Below are 24518 nucleotides of genomic sequence, written 5' to 3' on the forward strand. Positions count from 1 at the left end.
CCCCCACATTGTCAGTGTGCACATGCACACACACACACACATACACATTGAAAGTCAATGGAGAAAATCGAGGAAACACATAACTCTGTCATTTCTCAACCGTTTCGGACGCGGGGCGGCTCGTTGGAACCGGGCCACCCCCCTGGGCGCAATCCTGTGGGTAACCAAATGGACCCTTACAGGTTTGTAACTCTGAGAGTTTAACTCATGTAACCAAATAGACCCTTACAGGTCATTCACTCTGAGAGTGTAACACTTGTAACCAAATGGACCCTTACAGCTCTGTAACGCTGAAAGTTTAACACTTGTAACCAAATGGACCCTTACAGCTCTGTAACGCTGAGAGTTTAACTCTTGTAACCAAATGGACCCTTACAGCTCTGTAACACTGAGAGTTTAACACTTGTAACCAAATGGACCCTTACAGGTCTGTAAAGCTGAGAGTTTAACACTTGTAACCAAACTAGAATTTCGCGGGCCTTTGGCCCGCTCATCCCAGAGTTGCGTTGCCCCGCGTTGCGATACAGAAGTCCACAGATACAGAAGTCCACAGTGACACGCGTTTTATGCAGCTGTTTTGTGTTGCAGCGCGTGCGCGCGCGCGCGTGTAGTGTTGTTGTTCTTATCCATATATGCGCCTCGGTTCGTCCCGTTTGTTCCACGCCAGGTGTCGACGCAGTCGTTCGTGCGATTTGCGTGTTTGCATTATTTTAACTGTGTAGGCATACCATATTCTGAATTACCAAAAAGAGGACACATGCGCGCGTGCATGTGGATGTGCACATGCGCGTGCACGTCGTGCACGTCGTGCATGTGCCGTGCGTGGGCGGTTCTGTTAAATTGAGATGTCAAAAGAATCTATAGCCTAACAATAAATGGATCAAATATGCTCTATATTAGTTATGTATTTATTTAAAGCAGTGGCTCTGAAAGGTGTGATCCAGGGACCCTCATGGTTCCTTGAGGGGGTTCCAAATGGACCCATTATAGGTCTGTAACTCTGAGAGTGTAACACATGGACCCAAATGGACCCTTACAGGTCTGTAACTCTGAGAGTGTACAAATGTAACCAAATGGAGTCTTTTTTAACTTTTAACTCTGATACTGTAGAAATGGAATCAAATGGGACTCTTATGGGTCCATTTGGTTTGACTCTCAGAGTTATGGGGGTCCTTGAAATTAAAAAGTTTGAGAACCTGTATGCAATGGCTTATCTGTTGTAAAAAGAGAGACCAGCCTATTCTCCAATCCATCATATTTTATGCTTTGCTAGGTTGTACAAAATAATATTGGGTCATTATAATTTGCAGGACTCACCGCGCGCACAGCTGCCTTGTCTGTGTTGACATGACATGGGCTTGCAGGACAGAACTTGTATTTGTGACAGACACATAGTTCCTTTGCAGACAATACAATGTGCTTCTCATTGGTCAGTCACAAAGCTAAGAAAACAGCAGCCTACTTTTTCTGCATGTCAATGATGAGATAGTTCTCCGCTGTCTGTCTATCTGCAGACAGCGGAGCAGCCAGCGAGCCTTTCTCTGATCTGCGGTCGGGACCAGTGGTAGTGGTGTCAGCGTGCAGCGCATGCAGAGTTATGAAGAATACACATTCCGGGGTTCGGGCTGAAAGTCCACCTCTCACAGTGTTTTTCCACTACGAACCATTGAAAGTGCATTGTAATACACATTGGTGTGAATGGTCTGTGAGCGTAGCGATACACTACAGGCGATACGTGTAAAACCCCGGACATTTGAAGGAATTTATAAAACCACCCGGACTGGCCGGACAGGCCCCCAAAAGAGGACGTATGGTAAACTGTGTATGTAATCGCGGCGCTGTCCATCCAAGTTAGAATGAGTGTGTGTGTGTGTGTGTGTGTGTGGCTGGCTGCCCTGTGTTTTGCTGCGTGGGGATCGCCATGTGAGGGGGCTAGCCAATAAGGGCCCTGTGTTGCATGTGGAGAATTGTGTAGGTTAGTGTGTGTGGTGTAGCCGAACGGGGTGGTGAGAACATGAGGGGGATGTAGCACAGCAATTGGTGACGCCTGCATTAAGCTGTGTTGCTCCCAGCATGCAGTGCAAATGCGTGTTGTAGCAACCGTAGCCAATGGGAAAACAGGATGCAGTGTTGCCAGGTCCGGGAATTGTAAGCGAGTTGTAAGTAGCGTGTTGAATGGCATTTTTTCTGGGCTTGTTTTCATAGACCTGGCAACAAATTAGGCGGGGGTGTCGGTGCTTGTGGCGTGTTTGTGTGTGTGTTTATTTACTCATTGTTTGTGAGTGTGGACGGGAGGCGGCTTTAGTGGCAGTGCAATGACAATTTTTACGCGGGTGATGTTGAGTGTGGCCGTGCTGCGCGACATGAGGAGATAGCCGCGGATCGACGCGGAGGGTAAGTCTGTGACGTGTTAGTGTGTTTAGTGGGTTGTTGCAGTGTGTGTTGCAGTGTGTCAGTGATGTAGTAGCTGGTGCCTTTTGTTCCTGTGCGTGCGCACAGCGTTTGCGCACAGCGTTTTGGGCACACCTTTTCAATTGTATAATAGATGGACACAGTCTGTAACTCTGAGAGACACTTGTAACCAAATGGCAGTGATGTACCCGAACGCGTTCAAAGAACGATAGTTCACGAACACGTTCCTATTTCGGCTGAACGTACTGTATTTCTACCTGATGAACGTCATTGTGAACGCGTTCATTTCTGGCGTGTGTGAACGTCACTTTCTCAAGTTCAACTTCGTTCAAAAGTGAGTGAGCCTTCCAGGCGAAACCCCCGCTAAAACACACCCTAATCAGTCCTTAATATCTAGCGGAAAACCCACCAATAAGCCCTTATCCAACACAAATTAACTAATCTTTCTCAAGCCGCACAATTTCACTGGAGCGCGCAGCGCGCATATGCACGCAGACAGCAGACACATACAGTCCTACATGTCCCGACCCAAACACTGAGGAGGTAAAGTAAACGTGTTTATAATGTGCCACGGAAAATAGATTCCAATTGCTTGTTATTTTTGCGTTGATGAGGTATGTGTATGTGTCCAACTGTCCATACATGATCGCCTCGTTCGGCCAACAAAATATATCTCCCTCCCTCCACAGAAGCGCAGTGATGCCTGATTTATTATTCGTCGTACACGTGTTCCATGCTGAAAATAGTTGATCTACAAGCTCACAACGCGTTGCGTCCGCAACGCGTTGTGAGCTTGTAGGCTGTGGTTGTGAGGCTGTGAGCTTGCAGGCTGTAAGAACTGAGACCCTTCACAATAAAAGCATGTAGCTTTCACAAGTTGGCCCATAATAAAGACAAGGAAAAGGATTAATCCTTACATTCGGTGGCATTTCACATTGCAAAGAGCTATTTTCTTCCCAAAATGTAAAAAAAAAAATCACACTCTGAGAGTATATATGTAACCAAATTTACGCTTACAGGGTCCATTGTCCAAATGCTGCACAGACTTGGCGAGCTGCAGGCACCCAGTCAAATTTCTTGAAATTGTGTTTCTAGTTTTTAACTAAAAACTTTTTGTTTTAACCAAAGAATATCACTTTTAGCCTGGTTTTATACATCCAATTTCTTTAAAAGATTATCCAAAACAGCCAATCTTAGAGCTCACAGCGCACCACAATGTTATCACTTGACTTTGTCCATGACATGTCACCCACTACTACACACATGTACATTCACAGGTACATTTTGGTGGTCTGTCAGGTCAGCTAATAGCCGTTTGGTCTCACCTTGAATAAATGCAGATGAGATGGGCTTAGTTGTATGTTGAGCTCTAGACCCAACCTGCTGCTGAAGTCCTCTGCCTCAATCTTCGCATCCTGTTGCACAGTAAATGGAGGAGAGAATTAGAGATGAAAAGTATTCTGGGGCTCCGATGGCCTAGTAGTGGTTAAACACTTTTAGAGCATATCATCATATCATCATCAGGGCTCGAAATTGCGACCGTTTGGGTCGCAAATGCGCCTGAATTTGAATCTGTGCGATCAAAAAATATAATTGGGAGCAATTTCCTCGTGTGGGGGTCAAACGATCAAATGAAGACACATACCAGCAGGTTCTTAACCAGCTCTTTGACGTTGGCAGTGGTCTCAGACGAGTGTTTCCGGTTTGATGCCAGCCTGATCACGGTGGACAGGAAGTTCTTACAATTCTCCACTTCATGTTTCAGAGTCTCCTGCTTGCAGAAAAAAATAAATAAATCTAATCAAGTCCCTATACTAGGTTTGCAAATGTAGCTAGTAACTAACTATACACAAAATATTCAAGCAAAAACCCATGACACTCTGTGTGATTGAAGAATCAGTTTGTCGAATCGTTTAACCAGTCCATACATTGATATGGTATGGCTGTGGGTTTGTTGGGTCCCTATTCTACTATTGGGTGTGCTAAACAACAATTTTGGGAAAAAACAAACAACTAGAAAGGCATATCATTTTCAAGAATGCGTCCACGATGGCTGCTGAGGGAGCTTAAATAAATCATAACAATTGTGCACACTTGGTAAGTAAGTATTTTTTTTAAAATTTTGGCATGGTGTTAGGTATGGGTATAAGGTTTTCAAAAAACACAGCAAACGAGTTAGGCTCGGCCCCCATCTTGAAAACGATGCCTGGCCCTTTCTAGTTTACACCCGATAGTAATAGAATCCATTGACAAATGTCTTCTAGCAATTATTTGGGGTTTCAACCAGACCTATCTACTATTTCATACCACTTTCAATGAAAGCTACAATCTGTAAGTTGCATGCCCCAGAGCCGTAGAGTAAGACATAGTTACGATATTGAGGGGGGCAGAAAACAGCCCGGTCACGTGGTTCATGTAACTTGTTTGTCACTGTAAAGCCTATAGACTCCAATGCATTCCGTAAACTTCCGGTTCAGGCCTTTGTCACTATTCGCCAAAAGAAGTCTATGTAGAAGAGCCACCATTGGACTGGCCCATGAAGTGAACGGAGTTGTCGTAACTCTATGTCTTATGGCTCTGGTATGTTCATTGTCACTTTCTCCGAAAGTCGAGAGACCATTACTGTAACTTTATTGATATTGTCTTTGTCAACCAGTCGAAACTGACAACATACTTTTCCCAGAGGAGCCACTGAAAACTATTTAAATGACTGACATGTAAGCAAACTTCACACACCACAAACTTTCCGCACCCAGGCGCTGTCACCTTACATTTTTACTTTCAGATTTAGTCGGATTTCCATTACATTTCCAAATCTTTTACAAAATTATACATTTATATTACTATCCCAGGGCCTGGATATTGCACTTTCAAATTAATTGAACATTTCCAGGAACCGTGGCGTGAAGATGTGCTTTATATGTCATGTCCAACACAATGACGATGTTAGTCACACAATTAATGCCAGAATTAAAGTGAACACCACAAAGCCATGCCTGGGTGGTTAGGGGAAGCTGACTCACATGGATGAAGGCTGATGAGTCTGGAGTCAACAAACGAAGCACAGGGAGATTTCTCTGGAGAAATGGGAAAGAGAGCGAGACAGAGGTGAGAAGAGGGAGGAGATAAGAGACCAAGGGCTCCATTTTCGTCACCGCTAAACCCCTTATCCCTAAACTTCTTTGCCTTTTTTTTACTATTTTGCAAAACATTTTTGAATAGTTAAAATGGCCAGTCTACAAGCTCACAACGTGTCAATGTAGATTGGCTAGTTGAACTGTTCAAAAATGTTTTTCAAAATAGTAAAAAAAAGGCAAAAAAGTTTAGAGATAAGGGGTTTAGCGGTGGCGAAAATGGAGCCCCAAGAGCGCGGCGGCGGGAGTGCAATGCTTAATTTATAATCTAGTGATGAAACCAATTAATTTTTATTGGAAAACTTTTGAATTCAAGCTCATAATGGGTTCCTTCTCCTGAATGTATGAATCGGGTGTAACAACTGAAAAGGCATTTTCCGTTTATGAAATAGCTGAGACATCTTTTTTTTTTAACTAAAACCTTTTTGTTTTAACCAAATAATATCACTTTTAGCCTGGTTTTATACATCCAATTTCTTTAAAAGATTATCCTAAACAGCCAATTTTAGAGCTCACAGCGCACCACAATGATATCACTTGACTTTGTCCATGACATATCACCCAGTACTGCACACACAAGGTCCATTCTGGTGGTCTGTCAGGTCAGCTAATAGCCGTTTGGTCTCACCTTGAAGAAAGGCAGAAAAGATGGGTGAATTGATATGTTGAGCTCTCGATCCAACCTGCTGCTGAATTCCTCTGCCTCAATCTTCGCATCCTGTTGCACAGTAAATGGAGGAGAGAATTAGAGATGAAAAGTATTCTGGGGCTCTGATGGCCTAGTAGTGGTTAAAGACGTGGTTAAACACTTTTAGAGCATGTCATCATATGGGCATACCTAACAATAGATGCCAAAACAAGGAGACATTTTTAATTTAGGTATATGTATAGCAAAAGTCCATAAAACGCCAATTTTAATTACTTCCTTTGAACGAAAACGTGAACGATGACGTGTAGAGGCCCACATGCATATAAATAAATCTTGATTACATTCACCTTTTTTATTCCCATTGCTGCAGTTTCTCCAGAACACATCTGCATTTGATTACAGAACTACTCTGTTTTTAGTCTCATTCAAGATGACATCCAGTGTAAGTCATGTTAAACTTAATCAGCACGCTAAAATTATGTATCTGAAAACATTAACAAACAGGCTCACGTAGCGCATACTAACGACCCACCGCCTGAAGGGATGCACCGCTCTGATTGGTTCAGAAACACAGCCTGCTGTTTCAGGCTGAAACTTCAAAATAAAATGCTCAAATTAGCTATTTCACCCGGCTTTTAAGGCGTATACCACATATAAGCTGTAATGCAGCCTGACAGCAAGATGCAGGTTCCATTCCTGAGCCCAACGACCTTTGCTGTGTGTCTCTTCCGCGTCCCCGTTTTTACAACCCACTTTCGCACCAGTGAGGGGTGGGAGGGGCTAGCCCACACCGGGCCCGCAGCAGTCAGCACACAGAAGTCAAGGCAGAAGGCTGTGTGGAACGTGAAGCACAACAGAGCTGCGCTTATGAGAAACAACACAAATAAAAGCTTCGGCGAAAACAGAAGCCCAACACGAGGATACAGGAAACATTCAGTCCAAATGTCCAGTTTGCTAATTCACAACTACCACTAGCCTACTTTGGTGTTGAAACTTTGAATTTCTCGTAAATGTACGCTATGTGGGGATGATCTGACGAGGTTAAACCTTACACAGGCTATACTAAAGCCTACTAAATTGGTCAATATAAGTAAAATAATATAGCCTTTCCATAGGAGTATCTTTTTGTATTTTTCCGAAATACCGTCTTTTTACTCCGACATGATATTAACAAGACAGAAGTTCCCGCAATAGTCTGAAAACCGTAGTTTAGACGAGGCAATGTTTAGACGAGGCAATAGTCCGACACGGGAGACCGAGCGCGCAGCGCGCAACGGCAACGCAAGTGACTGCGTGCATGCGGAGGCAATGCAAGTGAGTGTGCGTGCGTGGGAGCGGCTCACACACGTGTGTGCGTGCGTGTGTGTGTGTGTGTGTGTGAGAGAGAGGGGGGGAGGAAGAGAGAGAGAGAGGGGGGAGTGAGGGAGATGCGTGTGTGTGTGTGTGTGTGTGTGTGTGTGTGTGTGTGTGTGTGTGTGTGAGAGAGAGAGGGGGGAAGAAGAGAGAGAGAGAGGGGAGAGAGAGGGGGGGAGAGTGAGGGAGATCCGTGTGTGTGTGTGTGTGTGTGTGTGTGTGTGTGTGTGTGTGTGTGCGTGTGTGTGTGTGTGCGTGTGTGTGTGTGTGAGAGAGAGAGGGGAGAGAGAGAGGGGGGAGAGTGAGGGAGATGCGTGTGTGTGTGTGTGTGTGTGTGTGTGTGTGTGTGTGTGTGTGTGTGTGTGTGTGTGAAGCTCTAAGAAGTGTGACTTATTGATGGCCCATTTCAACGTAGTATAGGCCTATTCAACTTGTAGAATAAATTAATTTTGTTTTACTATCGGGGATATTATATATATGAACACACCCCCACACATAATGGAAAGATGATTAATGCACAGACCCCAGCGCAGTAGCCTACCGTATTGAAGTAATTAAGTAACGAACTATATAACGTGCGCCAAACTATATAATAGGCCTACCTCTATAGATCCGGTGCGTTTTTTTATTGATTGATCTCCACGTTAACACTGTTCATTGAAAATAGCTGATCTGCAAGCTCACTAGGTTGTGATGAGCCTAGCTCTGTGTGAACCCATATTGTTCTTTTCTACAGTCCGTGTTCCTGGTCACACAGGACGTCTGAGACACTGAACTTGGGGATATGAGGTGAGGGGGGGGGGGGGGGGGAATGGGGTGTAGCCTCTCTCTCTCTCTCTCCTTTATTTTTCCCCCTTTATATTAGATCTGCCCCGTCTATAAATGTTTTTAAGTCTCACCTTAAGACTCAACTTTTCTCCCTGGCTTTTAATCCCTGGTTCAATGTAATGTTATTTATTTGTTTGTTTTAACCTTTCATGCTTTTATTTGCTCCCTGCATCATGTCAACATTTCCGATTGTGATTCTTGTTTGCATTGTGTGTTTTCTTGCCTGTGTCTTTTTTGCCACTTATCTGTGCCGCCCTTTGGTCAACCTTGGTTGTTTTAAAACGTGCTTTATATAAAGTTTGATTTGATTTGATTTCCTTCTCCCTCCCTCCCTCTCTCTCTCAATTTGAATAAAACGGAAGAACCACATCCTACTATCTGTTGTGTCTGCAACTGCACATGTGTTTGATGTTTTGGACAAAAGGCATAGGCCTAATCACTTATCACTGCATGCAAATGTCATACGTTAGCTCATAAATGAAAACACAGCACTGTATGCCTGGAAGGTTAGAGTAGCATAATGCTCAAGCATACAGGCTATATTGAAATAGAGGATAAAAGTAATATTATCCCACGGGGGGAAATCACTCGCCCAGAGGAGGCGGCCCGCTTGGCCTGCAAGGCGACCATTTGCAACTCGTCTTTACTTTGTATAATCAAGCTGAACTCGTTCACCTTTAGTTTAAATAAAGATTCATCAAGGAACACTGTACCAGATAATGTTTTATTTCTTTTTAAATATGGTAAATCCTCTGTAATCATTTTTTGACAGAAATACATTTGCATGTAATTATATACATTGCAATTCCCCCAATAATTAGACGTTATATTAATATGAATTGAACTTGATATAAAATGAACAATCTTTGCAAATAATTAGCCTACCATCTCACCTATCCCCAACCCTTACGGGCGTGGACAATTCCAAACAAAAGAATGTGGATACGCCCTAAACGCCACTCATTAGCCCATATATACTGTACTGATCTGTGATGTTCATTAGAAACTTTTTTTTCACAATGGCTTACATCCAGGCAGGCACGCGCGGTGGACGAATCTTAATCCTGGACGGCTACAGGTATCAACGCAACAAACAAAGAGAACAGAAAATCTTTTGGCGCTGTGCACGAAAAACATGTAATGTTTTTATGCAGACCAATTTTTTTGACGTCAACGAAAGAAATGCCGTTATCAATGTGTTGGCGCAACCTCCTCGACACAATCACGGGCCCGATGATGACGCGATTCATGACACTGCTTTTAGGGACAGACTTGAGGCCTTGATTCGTGCAGACCCAACCAAACCAGTACGTCGCGTCTACGATGAGGCGGTCCGGGCCGCGAGACGGGACAGGCCACACTTAGCGCTCCCTGAGTTTTACACGGTCTCCACCAATATGAGACGAATGAGACGACGACTTTTACCGGCCATTCCTGCCGTGGTCGGAGACGTGGACATCGCCGGACCGTGGGCACAGACCTGGGCAGAAGAGCCTTTCCTGTCGCTCCTAGACAGAGACTGGGAGTTTGCCATTTTTGCCACTGACAGAAACTACAGAGAACTGAGCCGGTAATTTAATTAACCATATTATCTATATCTTAATTTTGCTATGACACTATTTGATGTTAATTTAACATTAAATTGTATTTTTACTGACTTCACAGATGCCCTGAGATTTTCATCGATGGCACTTTCAAATCCTGTCCAGCACCATACTTCCAGTTTTTGACCATTCACGGAAGGTAATTATAACTTATGATCAGTGTTCAAATGTTGTCTAAATGTTTCATAATCACAGTAGGCCTACCATAATGTACCGAATTGTTCACTTTGTGATGCAAGCCTGACATTTGACAAAAAATACTCTCTACGGTATTTTACATATGGCTCCCTCCGGAAAAATCATGCATTTTGGCTAGACACTAACAGAGCTAAGTTGCATAAGCCTCGTCCCTTACATGTTTGTGTGTTTAATAAAAAGATAAGAGAGAGAGAAATTAGTGTAGGCCTACATTATTTAATTGTGACTTCTTTTTTACTATTTTAGGTACAGAGAAGACAGGGTGTTGCCATTTGTGATGTGCTTGACGACCAGCAAGGAGGTGGGCGTCTACCGGGCCATTCTCCAACATGTGAAAGCCAAAGTTTTGGAAATAACTGGCAATCGCTGGCGTCCCAGAAGAGTGGTATTGGATTTCGAGGCATCAATGCTCAGCCCATTGGAGACTGAGCTCCCACGCACAACGCGAAGTGCGTGTTACTTCCATTTCACGCAGTCGCTCTGGAGGCGTGTCCAAAGGTTGGGGCTCGTGGTCAAATATCGGAGGGATGATGAACTGCGAAAATGCATCAGAAAGATAATGGCCATTGGGTATGTATTTATATCCATTGCTCTGTCTCTCTCTCATTTAATAAAAACTTAAAAGCATGCACCATATAGGCTACATATGCTAACGGTCTTTTTTCATTTAGCCTACTGCTCTAAGTCCTTGTCCTTGTTTTCGATTAAATTCAATTGTAATAATGTCTTTCTGTTAATCCTATTACAGGTACCTCCCACCAGACCTTGTGGCAGACGCCTTTGCAGGACTGTCTGGTTCGAGGTCGACAGCCCGTCTCAAGAGAAGATTTCGTAAACTCCAGAGGTTCATCAACTATGTGAACAGAAACTACATCAGAGATGGGTGTCGATTCCCCATCCCGTTATGGAATGTGTACGAACGTGACATCTCCAACCGCACGAATAACAGCGTTGAATGTAGGCCTAATAATTGTTTTCTATTTCATTTTTAAATAACACAATTACAAAAACTCGCTATCACTGAGATGTCCCGAAAAATACACCACCTGTTCTAATCTACTTTTATCGACTTCAGCATTTCACCACAGGTGGAATCTGGCACTGCAGCGGAGACACCCAAACATCTGGGTGTTCCTGACCTACTTAAAGGACGAACAGCGCCAGACGGAAGACCATGCCCGTGCCGCCCGTGCCGGAGACCCTGGTCCACTAAGACGCCTGAAGTGGCGAAAACTGGAAAAACGCATCAAACGTGACTACGCCAGGGGCCGCCTCGACCACCGTGACTACTGGAATGCAGTGCGTCACGTAATCCAGACATTTACATGAGGTGAGGTAATACAAAAAAACTAAATAAAACGGTCTGAATTGAGGGAGGGAAATATATTTTTGTCAAAATGTGGCACACATAGCTCTGCATAGGAGAGTCGCTGCATATATCTGCCATGAGTAATGGCTTGAAATTAACTCCTGATTTTTAATTGTGTTTATTGTTACTTTACAGGTGACTCGTCCATATCATCGTGAAGACTGCACAGGGATCTTCAGGCTGCTCCAGGAAGACAACGTCCTGCATTTTATTTTTTTATGTGACCTTATTTTTTATTTGATATTTTTGATTACAACCTTGGTCACTTATTATCTTTCTATCCTTAATTGTGTTTACGTTGTTGTCCCTTTTATGACACAAGGTGTCTGTTGTTTTAATGTTGCAATTTTTGGGGAGTAATTTGTACATTGCTTACCCGTGTTTACACAAATTGCTTTGTTGCCCTTTTTATTTTTAGGTTTACAGGTTTTTTTTTTTTTTGTAATTTTGTTGCACCTTATTTGTTATTGTAAATGTTAAGCCTTAACACTAGGATGTCTGAAAAAAATTCACTACTACTATGACGGCTAACGGTCAGGATGACCGTGTTTTTCGTGATATTTGATTGGCCATTCTCTCCCCCACTGTCTAATGATCTTCACACCTCTCTCTGCACCCGTTGACGGCTTGCCATTGTCTTCTAAATGTTACATTCAAGGCAGCAGTTTCAACTCGACAGGACAACTCAAGTTATTTTTTATTTTTTATTTCAGTTTACCAAACTATAATTATAGTGACGGTGTGAGCGCTATATTGAATACCCTTGCGCAGCAAACACTGTCCGACTTTGTATTGAGCCAATAAAATAGGCTACCACACGTTATTGCCAGAGCCAGGCACATTGCTCAGACGAAATACGACATTAGTTATATATTGTCATTTTTATATAGAGGGGGAAACATCGATGTAATTAATATATATTTGATTGATTGTGCCAAAAAAAGGAAAGAGCTGTGCGTGCGTGCGTGCAAATCAGAGAAGTTTACAGACAAAGGAGTTGGGAGTTTGGGAGCGGCTAGCCTTCTATATAATGCTGCGCACATATATTAGCCTATATATATTTTAAAAATACCCAGCATAATTTTTGGGAAGGCTAAGCCTGGCCTAGCCTTCCTATGATCGATTTAATTTATATATATTTGATTTATTGTGCAAGCAGAGAGGTCCGTAGCAGCAGCACGGTTTATATATACACCATAGGATAGATCAAGTCATGTGACGCATCACTGCCACAAATAGTGCTACAGCGTTATCTAAAATGCACTTCCGCATACCTCACCGTCAGTTACTTGGATATTCTCTCCCTCTCCACGGGAGAGGGAGAGAGAAAAAAAGAGAGCCGTGATGCGTGGAAATCAGTTCCACTGGTCGCGTGCAGAAAAGTTTACAGACAAAGAAGGACGGACAGAACTGTTCTTCTGACTGACAAAACATTTAGAAGTTCGGGACGTCTATCGGGTTGGACTGATTTCAAACACTGTCATTTTTATTTGGCATCGCGCATCGGCAAGCATTCTCGCTCCAAGGAAAGGAAATGTCGGTCGGGTCAAACAGACCGCGCTATAAACTTTATTATTCCAGGATAATTGATTAATTTTTATCATCGCCACCTTACATAATTATGCTATAAAGATGGCGTGTATAGTCAACATGTATTTATATTAGGCCTGTCAGTCGATTAAAATATTTAATCGCGATTAATCGCATGATTGCCCATAGTTAATCGCCGATTAATCGCCGATTAATCGCAAATTAATCGCATATTTTTTATCCGTTCTAAATATACCTTAAATCAGTGGTTTTTAAGATTTTTCATATCAAGGTCCATTATTTATTCTGCATTTGAGCCACGGACCACCATTTGATGACATTTAGCCTTCCAGACCCAAACTAAAGAACTGTATTGATTTGGGTACCATTAGGAGAGATAACAGGCTGTATGTTGATCAAAATAAAAACATTTCTAAGTTCTCTAATTGTGTAGACTTCTTGTAAATTAACTTTAACCCTTAGAAGATGAAAGACGCCAATTGGCGTCTTCATCAGAATTCCGTAAATGATCAATGACGCCAATTGGCGTCTTCAGCTTTTCTTATTAATCTAACCATATTAACATCCTCCGGAGCGCTGTTTAAACTCCTGAGCTTATATTCCAACTACATTACCCATAAAACCCGTGTCACGTGACACACCTGCATCCTTTGCTATAAAACCTGGCCACCCCCCCGGGATCTGCGTGGGGAAGACAGTTTTGGAGTAGTCTATGGTGCGTGTCGAAAGTGAGTGAGTAGTATTGTATTGATTGAGCGAGTTTTGTAGCAGTAGTAGTAGTAGTAGTAATAGTAGTAGTAGTAGTAGTAATATTAGTAGTTAGTTGTAGTAATTTAGGTTTATATTTAGTTTAGATTCTTTAGTTAGTAGTCTGTTGTCTGTGTCTGTCTTTGTCTGTCAAAAAAACAACAAAAAAAAACCAAAAAAAAGTGTCCGCGTCTTACCGTCTTATCTGTGTATAGTATAGCTTTAGATCGTTAGTTTAGTGTGTTTATTTTTACCTGTTTAGTGTGTGTCTGTCTGTTGGTTGAGTGTTGGTTTGTCTGTACGTCTTGTTAGTTTATATAGTAGATTACGAGTGTAGTCGGTCAGTAGTCAGTGAGTGTAGTTCGACATGGCGCCAAAAAAACGCTCCAAAAAGCGTCCATCTCCCCTTCCCTCTACCTCCACTGGTGGTGTGCGCCAAACAACCATGGAGGAACATCTCCGCATGGTCTTCGTCGGGAAGAAGGGCCGGCCCCGTAATCCGGATCCTCTTCCACCTCAGACCGACGAGGAGTTGTCTGGTAGCGACGGAGAGAAGCCAGGAGATGCGGTGGTGCCTCTTGTCCCCCCCGGGCCTGATGCTAAGCCCCTTGTCCCCGATGTCGAGCCTACTGTCGTCCCCGATGTGAAGCTCTTGTCCCCCGTCAAGAAGAAGAGCAGGCAAGCGGCTTCGCCCGGTCCCCAGCCCGGTCCCCAGCCCGGTGGCAGCGGGTTGCAGGATCGCGGCCTTCTTGCATCTACTAGCCCCAAGCCTGCGCCCAGTGTTAGCGGTCCCTCTCCCCGGCCTGGCTCGAGCGACGACACCGTGCTCCGCCGATCTACACGGGTTACGAGGTTTTCCAAGGGGTTTGTCGCCCCCCCCCCCCCCAATCTTCCTCCGAAGAGGACTTTGAGCCGTTTCGAGACAGCGATGGAGCCGAACCGTCCCCCGATGAGCTCGATGGTAAGAATCTTATTGTCTGAAACATTGTTACGAAAAATGCCAACACATTGTAGCCAACACACATCAAAGCAAAGCAAAGTGTCCATCGTTGTATCCCCCCCCCCCACTGCTACAGCGGTGGAGTCCTAAGCGAACCAATGGGGCTTTCAAATAGATCTGTATTGAGCTTGCATGATGATCAAATGAACGTATTGTACCGTGGTTTATATGCTATATATTATGAGAAATGTTCCATTACTTTTTTCCCCATCTATTCAGTATTGTTTTATCGTTTATTATGATCCCTGTTTTTTTGTATTACTTTTCCGCGCCGCTGGGGGAAGGGTGGTGTAATGCAGGCCGCAAATCTAAGCTAATTCATTATACTACTAAATCTATATAATATTGCGCTTGCATGATAATCAAAATAGTGTATTGTACCGTGGCTTATAGGCAAAATCATATAAGATGATCGCTAGAAATAAATGATTTGGATTATGTAGCATGCACGATAAAACTATCATATAAAAAATGTATTTTGACGATGATGAAGGTTTTCAGGAGGAGGCCGCCATCATGCGGCATGGCCGCATGATGGCGGCACCTTCGTGCCGCCATCATGCGGCGCGGAAAAGTAATACAAAAAAACAGGGATCATAATAAACGATAAAACAATACTGAATAGATGGGGAAAAAAGTAATGGAACATTTCTCATAATATATAGCATATAAACCACGGTACAATACGTTCATTTGATCATCATGCAAGCTCAATACAGATCTATTTGAAAGCCCCATTGGTTCGCTTAGGACTCCACCGCTGTAGCAGTGGGGGGGGGGGGGATACAACGATGGACACTTTGCTTTGCTTTGATGTGTGTTGGCTACAATGTGTTGGCTGAAATGGATCAACACTGAATAGATGGATGTGTTGGCCACAATTCGTATGTGATTGGCTACATTTTTGTATGAAGGAATGTAATTGTAGCGTGCACTCCAGCTAAATGATTATTTATTTGTACATATTTGAACCGGGTGATGAGGAGTGGCACGATGATGAGGTGAACAGTGATGTGGATGGAGGTGAGTAACTAGAGAGCTAAATAACTTGTGGATGTGGCTAAAGTCTGTCTGCATTTGGCACTATGGAGAACGCTACACCATGCCTCTAATTGATTGAAATGGTTGTTGTTTTACAGATGATGAACAGCCCATCATCTCGACAGCTGCAGATGCTGCCCCTGTGCCCATGGAAGCAGGTATAAATACAATGCACAGAACAAAATCATGTATATCATTTTATAGTCTCATCACATGTTACAGCTCCACCAGATGTATTCTACATGAATAAAAACAATGTTTTTTATGCTAATAATTGTGTATTCCTGTAATTTAGGTGATGCCAACTCAACGGCTTCGCCAGGGTGGTCTGCTGGTGGGTGGGAGCCACAGGACATCCCGTTTACTGGAGAGCCGGGTGTTCACTGTGACCTCAGTGCAGAGAGTGATCCAGTGGACTTCTTTGAGCTGTTGCTGACCGATGAGCTGCTCCAGTATATTTGCGATGAGACCAACAGATATGCAGCGCAGTCCATCGCAATGGTGTGTATTGTGTATATTCCACATTGATGTTTTCCCAAATTGATGACTTTGTTGTAATTTCTGCAAATAAATCTAACTTATATATCTATCTATCTAGATCCAGGACCCACTCCCACACTCCACAGTGAAGAAATGGACGGATGTCTCTGTGATAGAGTTGAAGAATTTCTTCGGGCTCTTTTTCCTGACGGGCCTTGTGAGGAAGCCAACCCTTGTGTCATACTGGTCCCGGCGTAAGGCTAATGAGACACAGCAGTTCAGGCGCACCATGAGCCTGACCCGGTTTCTGCTGCTCAAGCGGTTCCTTCACTTCAGTGACCAGGAGACTCCAGACACAGCGGACCGCATGTACAAAGTCAGATATCTTGTGAACTACCTTCTGGCCCGGTTTCAGTCCATGTACACCCCAGAGAAGAACATATCCATCGACGAAGGTGTTATGCTATGGAAGGGAAGACTGGCTTGGAAGTGCTATAATCCGTTGAAGCCGGTGAAATGGGGGATTAAATCCTACTGCCTAGCCGATTCAGCGACGGGCTACCTCTGGAACATGAAGCCATATACCGGAGTAGGCTGTGGGCTGGACACGACCGTGATGGAGCTTCTCGGACCGTTGTCCAACAAAGGCTACCATTTGTACATGGACAATCTGTACAACTCAGTGAACAGGTGTATTATGCTACTGTCTTTGGGAACCCATGTATGTGGGACGATGAGGAAGAACAGGGGGGAACCACCGGAGATGAAGCGGCTTAGCAAACCAGGCGACATGAAGCTGGGCGAGACTCTGATGCGCCACAACAACGACGGGGTGATGCTGTTGGCTTGGCGGGACAAGAAGGTTGTCAAACACCATCCACCCACACACGATGGTCACAGTCACTGAGAGGCGTAAGAAAGCCAGAGTGACGCCAGGCGAGCCAGTCAGGGATAAAAAAATTAAGCCACATTGTGTCAACGAGTACAACAAGTACATGAATGGTGTGGACAAACTAGACCAACATATCTCCTACTACCCGTTTGCCCGTAAGTCCTACAAGTGGCCTGTGAAGTTTGTCTTTTACATGTTTCAGATGGTGATGTACAATGCGTTCGTGTTGCACAAACTCAAACAGGGCAGGACAAAAACTCTCCTGGACTATATCATGTTGGTGGTGGAGAGGTGGACATCACTGAGACCAGGGAGGCCGGAGGAGGAGGAGGAGGAGGAGGAGGAGGAGGCGGAGGGGGCAGTGGGGGGTGATCGTCCATATAGGGCAAGAGCAGGTGACGAGAATAGGAGACTTGAGGTGCATTTGCGTGGCCATGTGCCAGTGAGAATTGACAAGAGAACCTGCAGGCTCCACCTGCTCAGTAACGGTCCCAATGGTAGACCACTCCGGCATATGACCCTGTATTACTGCCCTGATTGTGAGGTGCCCTTGTGTTTGTTCCCATGCTTCTTCGTTTACCACAAGGACAAGAATATCAAGCACTACTTTGAATAACTGTTCTCTTTTTTTTTCTTTTTTTCTGTCTTATTTTGAAAGTCTACACCCTCAACGTCAATAGAACTGTAACTGTACCCTGTATACCCTACACACACACTGTCAACGTCAAATAGAACTGTACCCTGTATAGCCTACACATACAATGTCAACGTCAAAATAGTGTAACAGTGCGGCTAAGCTGCTTCATCTCCGGTGGTTCAGGGGGGGAGGGGGGGAGGGGGGGTGGGTGTCCTACACACACACTGTCAACGTCAAATAGAACTGTACCCTGTATAGCCTACACATACAATGTCAACGTCAAAATAGTGTAAGTGTAACAGTGCGGCTAAGCTGCTTCATCTCCGGTGGTTCAGGGGGGGAGGGGGGGTCAGTGTCCTACACACACACTGTCAACGTCAAATAGAACTGTACCCTGTATAGCCTACACATACAATGTCAACGTCAAAATAGTGTACAGTATGTACACTATGTATTGCATTAGTATTTATTTATTTTCTGTAATTATTTTAAATTATAATGTTTATGTTCTGGTTATGTTCTGAAGAAATAAAAATAAAAGTGCACTTTTCCAATTTGAGATACCTGTCGGGCTATTTTTACACTATTCTGAGGTTTATGGTTTGACTAAGCGAGTTTCAACTGTGATTTACTCTGTAATTGTAGATGGTAAGAACCCAATTTTTTTTTTATAATGCAGTATACATTCAAGTCTATATTTTGATACATATCATGGGCACCAAGTCATATCAAAACAATGTCCTTGGATGTGTTTTTTATCAAAACTGTGTTTCTTCGTAACAGGTTTTTGAGATTCATGCATGAATATACAAGGTACTGGTAAGACTATGTAGACATGGTATATATCAAAATGTGCGTTAGAATGTCTACATTTACCCAAAAAAGAATTTGAGTTTCTATCACGTTCCAATGCAGAGCTATGGGAACTTTTAGCTGGATAGGTCAGATTGGTCCTGACTGACCATGCTATTTATAGATGGCAAAATATCTACAGTGGTACATGTGAGAAACTTTTTTCTTTTTCTTTTTTTAACTAGACAACTCACCCTTTAAAATGAGATATGGCATGGGTGTGTACGCCCAGCAGAAAAAAAGTTCTTTAGAAAATAAAACTTCAACTGGTCATAACTTTTTTTGTTGTCCTAGAAACAGAAAACAGTGTAAATGCAGGCTCTTTTAAATGGCTTCCAACACAAGAACTAAACATTTTATCAACTCAGTTCATTTTTTTCCTGGAAGCAGACAAGTCAAGCTTTCTCTGAAGGTCTTTCGTTGTCACACATTCACAACAGAGAATTTTCAATAAATCATTCAAAAACGCCATTCTGCCATAGAGAAGTCTAAAAACTATATAGAAATCCATGAAACTCTCAAAGAGTTAAGTAATGCATTTGTTTAACAATTATTCAACTCTTGAGAGTTAAAGATCTATAAGGGTTCATTTGGTTACCAACCCTCCATCATTTAGCTGTGGGCCACCTGGAATCCCCTCAGGGACCACTGGTGGTCTTTTCAAGTTTTAAATACTCAACATGGGAGAATGCTTGCTTTATTGCAAATGCCATGGAAGGGGGAAACAAAATCATAAACTCAACACACACACACACACACACACACACACACACACACACACACACAAGCCCCTGCCCCTCTCTCCTGCAAGTCAACATTAGCTTTAGCACTCATTAGCATGGTCTGTGTAGCATGATTAGCATCAAGCTTCCACAACTAACTAACTATGTTTGTCAACCAAAACTGCCAGAGTTTTGCTTTTGCCCAATGCCCACTTCAAAGAGCTTCTGATCTAACACATTGTGAAGCAAATTAATTAATAACGAGCCGAACGGAGGCATTCAGCCTCTGCTCACAGCTCAACTGTGCGCAGCCCTATAGTACTGACGGTCCGGAGTCCGGACTGAGTGTGGGAAATTTTGGTAGAGAGAGAGTGGGGGGGGGGGGATGAGAGAGAGGCGGGGCTATTGGAATCTGCCTGCCTGCATTCAGATGCATGCGTCTCTCAACCGTTCTGTCAAACTTCACCGTGCGTTAATCGCGCGTTAATTAAATTAACGCCGTTAAAAACGTTGAGTTAACGCACGATTAACGCGTTAACTTTGACAGCCTTAATTTATATCTATTGAGCTATGCGCTTGGTGGAAACAATACCACACACCATATTTCTTTTTCCGTTTCGAGAAATAAAGTCAGACATCGTTATTTCTGCAAACCGCATATAACAAATATAACATCTAAAACAACATTTAGTTTATGTACATTCGTAATGTAAGTTTGCCTAGATACATGTGGAAGTAGTTGGAATGCAAATGACACATTAGCTTGAACAATGCCCGTCTCCAGCCGGGAGGGAGGTGTGAACTTCACTGCTTGCGGGGGAGAAAGGGTGAGAGTCTAAGAGCGGTCCCACGGACCGAAAAAGAGCAGACATTTTAGTAGAATTATGTCTAAAATCATATTTCCAAAACGTTTCAGATGGAAAAAAAACAGAGATGGTTTGAATCGAACATTTAGAAAAAGTCATGCAAGGGGAACTTTCTCAGGACTTCATGGGCAAAGAAAATCCACTTCAAAATTTTAAAATCGGTCAGCCAGACCGCTCCGACGCGCTAGTGTTAACTTGTTTACTTTTTACTACTTACTTTTTGCCCTTTTTATTTTGAAGGTTTGCAGTATTTGCTGTGACACAAGATGTCCCTTTTATTCTTTTTTTGAAGTTTGGTGCACCTTATTTTGTTTCGTAAATGTAAATATAGCCTTAACTGTTTTATGTTATTTTGAAAGTACTATTACATTTTGTGTTGCAAGAGAAGCTCTTAACCCAGAGGGATTTACAACAACACAGTGTGTCTTTAAATTTTTAAGTTGTTGGCCTGTTTGGTTTTTAAATAAATATTTGTAAGTAGCCTATGTGATTAATTTCATTGGTCGGGGCGCTCATTGAAGCAGGCCAGCGCTGTCATGTCTGTCAGACATCTATAGAAAACGTGCTTATGCACAGCTAGGGTAATGGTAATTATAAGTAATGGTAACTACTTAAAAGGTCTACTTTATCCCATCACAACTATAGTGAGCTTGTAGCTATTTTAAATTAACAGATTTAAAGTATTGTTGATTAATGTAGTCATTCGTTACACACCTATTATATATACGCACCTATATTATATATTATGTGTCATCGTATACAAATGGGCAATCAACATAGCACTAGAAAAAGTATTGACGCTTTTCTGTGGATGTGAATCAGCAGTTGAGCACCCCCTGCACCAGCAGATGTATATAAACATGGAACATGAAGGATTTCTGCAGATGTTTTCACTAAGCCATTGTATATGCCTATAATAGTTTGTTAATTACTTCAATGGGTATCAATTATCTTTCCATTATGTGTGTGGGTGTGTTCATATATATAATATCCCTGAAAGTAAAACAAAATTAATTTAATCAGGGCCTACTACGTTGAAATGGGCATCAAGTCACACTTCTTAGAGCACCCTCCCCCCCCCCCCCCCCCCCCCCACACACACACGCATCTCCCTAACTCTCCCCTCTCTCTCTCTCTTCCTCCCCCTCTCTCTCTCTTCCTCGACACTGTCGGACCATTGCCCCGTCGGCTATTTGGGTGTCGGAAAAAAGGCCGCCTCCCACAGCGAGTAGCATATTTGAAATAACTAAAACATTATAACTCATTTACCTCAGACAATGTTTAATTCTGGATAAAATCATAAAATGGTCTATGGTCTAATAATCTAATGGAATAAATGGATGATCAGATGCAGGAGTTTTCACAACTCATCCACCCCTCACTGGTGCGAAAGTGGGTAGTCAAAATGGGGACGCGTCACTTCCTGCCTCTCTCTCCCCGTTTCCTGTCACTCTCCAATCCAACATTAACTCCCAGTTACTTGGCTAGAACAGACAAAGAAACGTATTTGACTTTGACACAATGAGAGCATTAGTCCAGTGTCATTGTGACTACCAACGGTTCCTCTTTGTATGTTAAAGCTTTGAAGAAAAATAGAAATAAGCTTCATAAAGTTTCCAGATAGAGAAATAAGACAGTTTAATCTTCATCCTAGAACACTCCTTGTCCACTGGACTTCCTCCAGTCCTCAGCAACACACACCAAATGTGAAGTGGATCGGATGAACTTTTCACAAGACACAAGTGGCCGTACTAACGAGCAGGCCGGTTATGGAGAACCACTTATCCGATCCATTTCACACTGGACACCGCATTTCCTTGTGTGGGGGTCAAACGATCAAATGAAGACACATACCAGCAGGTTCTTAACCAGGTCTTTGACGATGGCAGTGGTCTCATGAGACGCGTCTGATGCCAGCCTGATCATCCTCAACAGGAAGTTCTTACACTTCTTCACATCTTCCAGAATCTCCTGCTTACAGAAAAAAGGGAAAAAATCTAATCAAGTCCCTATACTATGTAGCAAATGTAGCTACATAACTATACACAAAAAACTCAAGCAAAAACCCATGACGATGTCTGTGGTTGAAGAATCAGTTTGTCGAATCGTTAAACCAGTCCATTAATTGATATGGTATGGTTGTGGTTTGTTGGGTCAATTCATATACCGTTATCAAGCATGGCACAATTTGCAGTAACACAGGTATATTACTCAATACAATGTTTTGCTGAGCTCTACCACACTCCCATGAGAGCTCTCTGGTTCCCAAAGAGGTTTTAGGACAGCACCCAGTGTTTTTGGGTACACACACAGGAACAATGAGCCATGGTTAGAAACATTTACTCACAGCACTGATTTGAGTAGGGGCCGTAGGGCCACCATTGGACTTGCCCCATGAAGTGAACGGAGTTGTCGTAACTCGGTCTTAGTCTATGGCTCTGGTATGTTCATTGTCACTTTCTCCGAAAGGAGAGAGACCATTACTGTAACTTTATTGACATGGTCTTTGTCAACCGGTCGAAACTGACAACATACTTTTCCCAGAGGAGCCACTGAAAACTATTTAAATGACTGACATGTAAGCAAACTTCACACACCACAAACTTTCCGCACCCAGGCGCTGTCACCTTAAATTTCTACTTTCATATATTTGGTGTAATTCAAAAAATAAAAATAAAAAGATTTTGTCGGATTTACATTACATTTCCAAATCTTTTACAAAATTATACATTTATATTACTATCCCAGGGCCTGGATATTGCACTTTCAAATTAATTGAACATTTCCAGGAACCGTGGCGTGAAGATGTGCTTTATATGTCATGTCCAACACAATGACGATGTTAGTCACACAATTAATGCCAGAATTAAACTGAACACCACAAAGCCCTGCCTGGGTGGTTAGGGGAAGCCGACTCTGCTGGATGAAGGCTGATGAGTCTGGAGTCAACAAACGAAGCGCAGGGAGGATTCTCTGGAGAAATGGGAAAGAGAGCGAGACGGAGGTGAGAAGAGGGAGGAGATAAGAGACCAAGGGCTCCATTTTCGTCACCGCTAAACCCCTTATCCCTAAACTTCTTTGCCTTTTTTTACTATTTTGGAAAACATTTTTGAATAGTTAAAATGGCCAGTCTACAAGCTCACAACGTGTCAATGTAGATTGGCTAGTTGAACTGTTCAAAAATGTTTTGCAAAATAGTAAAAAAAGGCAAAAAAGTTTAGAGATAAGGGGTTTAGCGGTGGCGAAAATGGAGCCCCAAGAGCGCGGCGGCGGGAGTGCAATGCTTAATTTATAATCTAGTGATGAAACCAATTTCTTTTCATTGGAACACTTTTGAATTCAAGCTCATAATGGGTTCCTTCTCCTGAATGTATGAATCGGGTGTAACAACTGAAAAGGCATTTTCCGTTTATGAAATAGCTGAGACATCTTTTTTTTTAACTAAAACCTTTTTGTTTTAACCAAATAATATCACTTTTAGCCTGGTTTTATACATCAGATTTCTTTAAAAGATTATCCAAAACAGCCAATCTTAGAGCTTACAGCGCACCACAATGTTGTCATATTTGACTTTGTCCACGTCACGTACTACACACACAAGGTACATTCTGGTGGTCTGTCAGGTCAGCTAATAGCCGTTTGGTCTCACCTTCAGAAAAGGCACAAGGTATGGCTGTGGTGATAAGTTGAGCTCTCGATCCAACCTGCTGCTGAATTCCTCTGCCTCAATCTTCGCATCCTGTTGCACAGTAAATGGAGGAGAGAATTAGAGATGAAAAGTATTCTGGGGCTCTGATGGCCTAGTAGTGGTTAAAGACGTGGTTAAACACTTTTAGAGCATGTCATCATATGGGCATACCTAACAATAGATGCCAAAACAAGGAGACATTTTTAATTTAGGTATATGTATAGCAAAAGTCCATAAAACGCCAATTTTAATTACTTCCTTTGAACGAAAACGTGAACGATGACGTGTAGAGGCCCACATGCATATAAATAAATCTTGATTACATTCACCTTTTTTATTCCCATTGCTGCAGTTTCTCCAGAACACATCTGCATTTGATTACAGAACTACTCTGTTTTTAGTCTCATTCAAGATGACATCCAGTGTAAGTCATGTTAAACTTAATCAGCACGCTAAAATTATGTATCTGAAAACATTAACAAACAGGCTCACGTA

The 24518-nt window shown here is 42.8% G+C and overlaps 1 protein-coding gene across 11 annotated transcripts in view; it reads right to left on the minus strand.

Annotated features, from left to right (window-relative positions):
• LOC306924708 (uncharacterized protein) overlaps positions 1 to 24518 on the minus strand; it is a 66706-nt gene that overhangs the window by 20074 nt on the left and 22114 nt on the right. For 10 of the 11 annotated variants that reach the window (XR_013790198.1, XM_079503319.1, XM_079503318.1 and 7 more), the window contains 7 exons: positions 23985 to 24074; positions 23228 to 23308; positions 22190 to 22306; positions 6175 to 6264; positions 5436 to 5489; positions 4058 to 4183; positions 3738 to 3827 (listed from right to left, as the gene is read on the minus strand). Coding sequence is in view for 10 of the 11 variants with exons in the window: in XM_079503319.1 (XP_079359445.1) it covers positions 3738 to 3827; positions 4058 to 4183; positions 5436 to 5489; positions 6175 to 6264; positions 22190 to 22306; positions 23228 to 23308; positions 23985 to 24074 (648 nt within the window). In the remaining variant the exon portion in view is untranslated. The remainder of the gene's footprint in view (positions 1 to 3737; positions 3828 to 4057; positions 4184 to 5435; positions 5490 to 6174; positions 6265 to 22189; positions 22307 to 23227; positions 23309 to 23984; positions 24075 to 24518) is intronic. The other variant, XM_079503325.1, reaches the window with a different exon arrangement.

This window comes from Electrona antarctica (genome assembly GCF_951216825.1).
Source record: "Electrona antarctica genome assembly, chromosome: 6".
Taxonomy (NCBI): domain Eukaryota; kingdom Metazoa; phylum Chordata; class Actinopteri; order Myctophiformes; family Myctophidae; genus Electrona; species Electrona antarctica.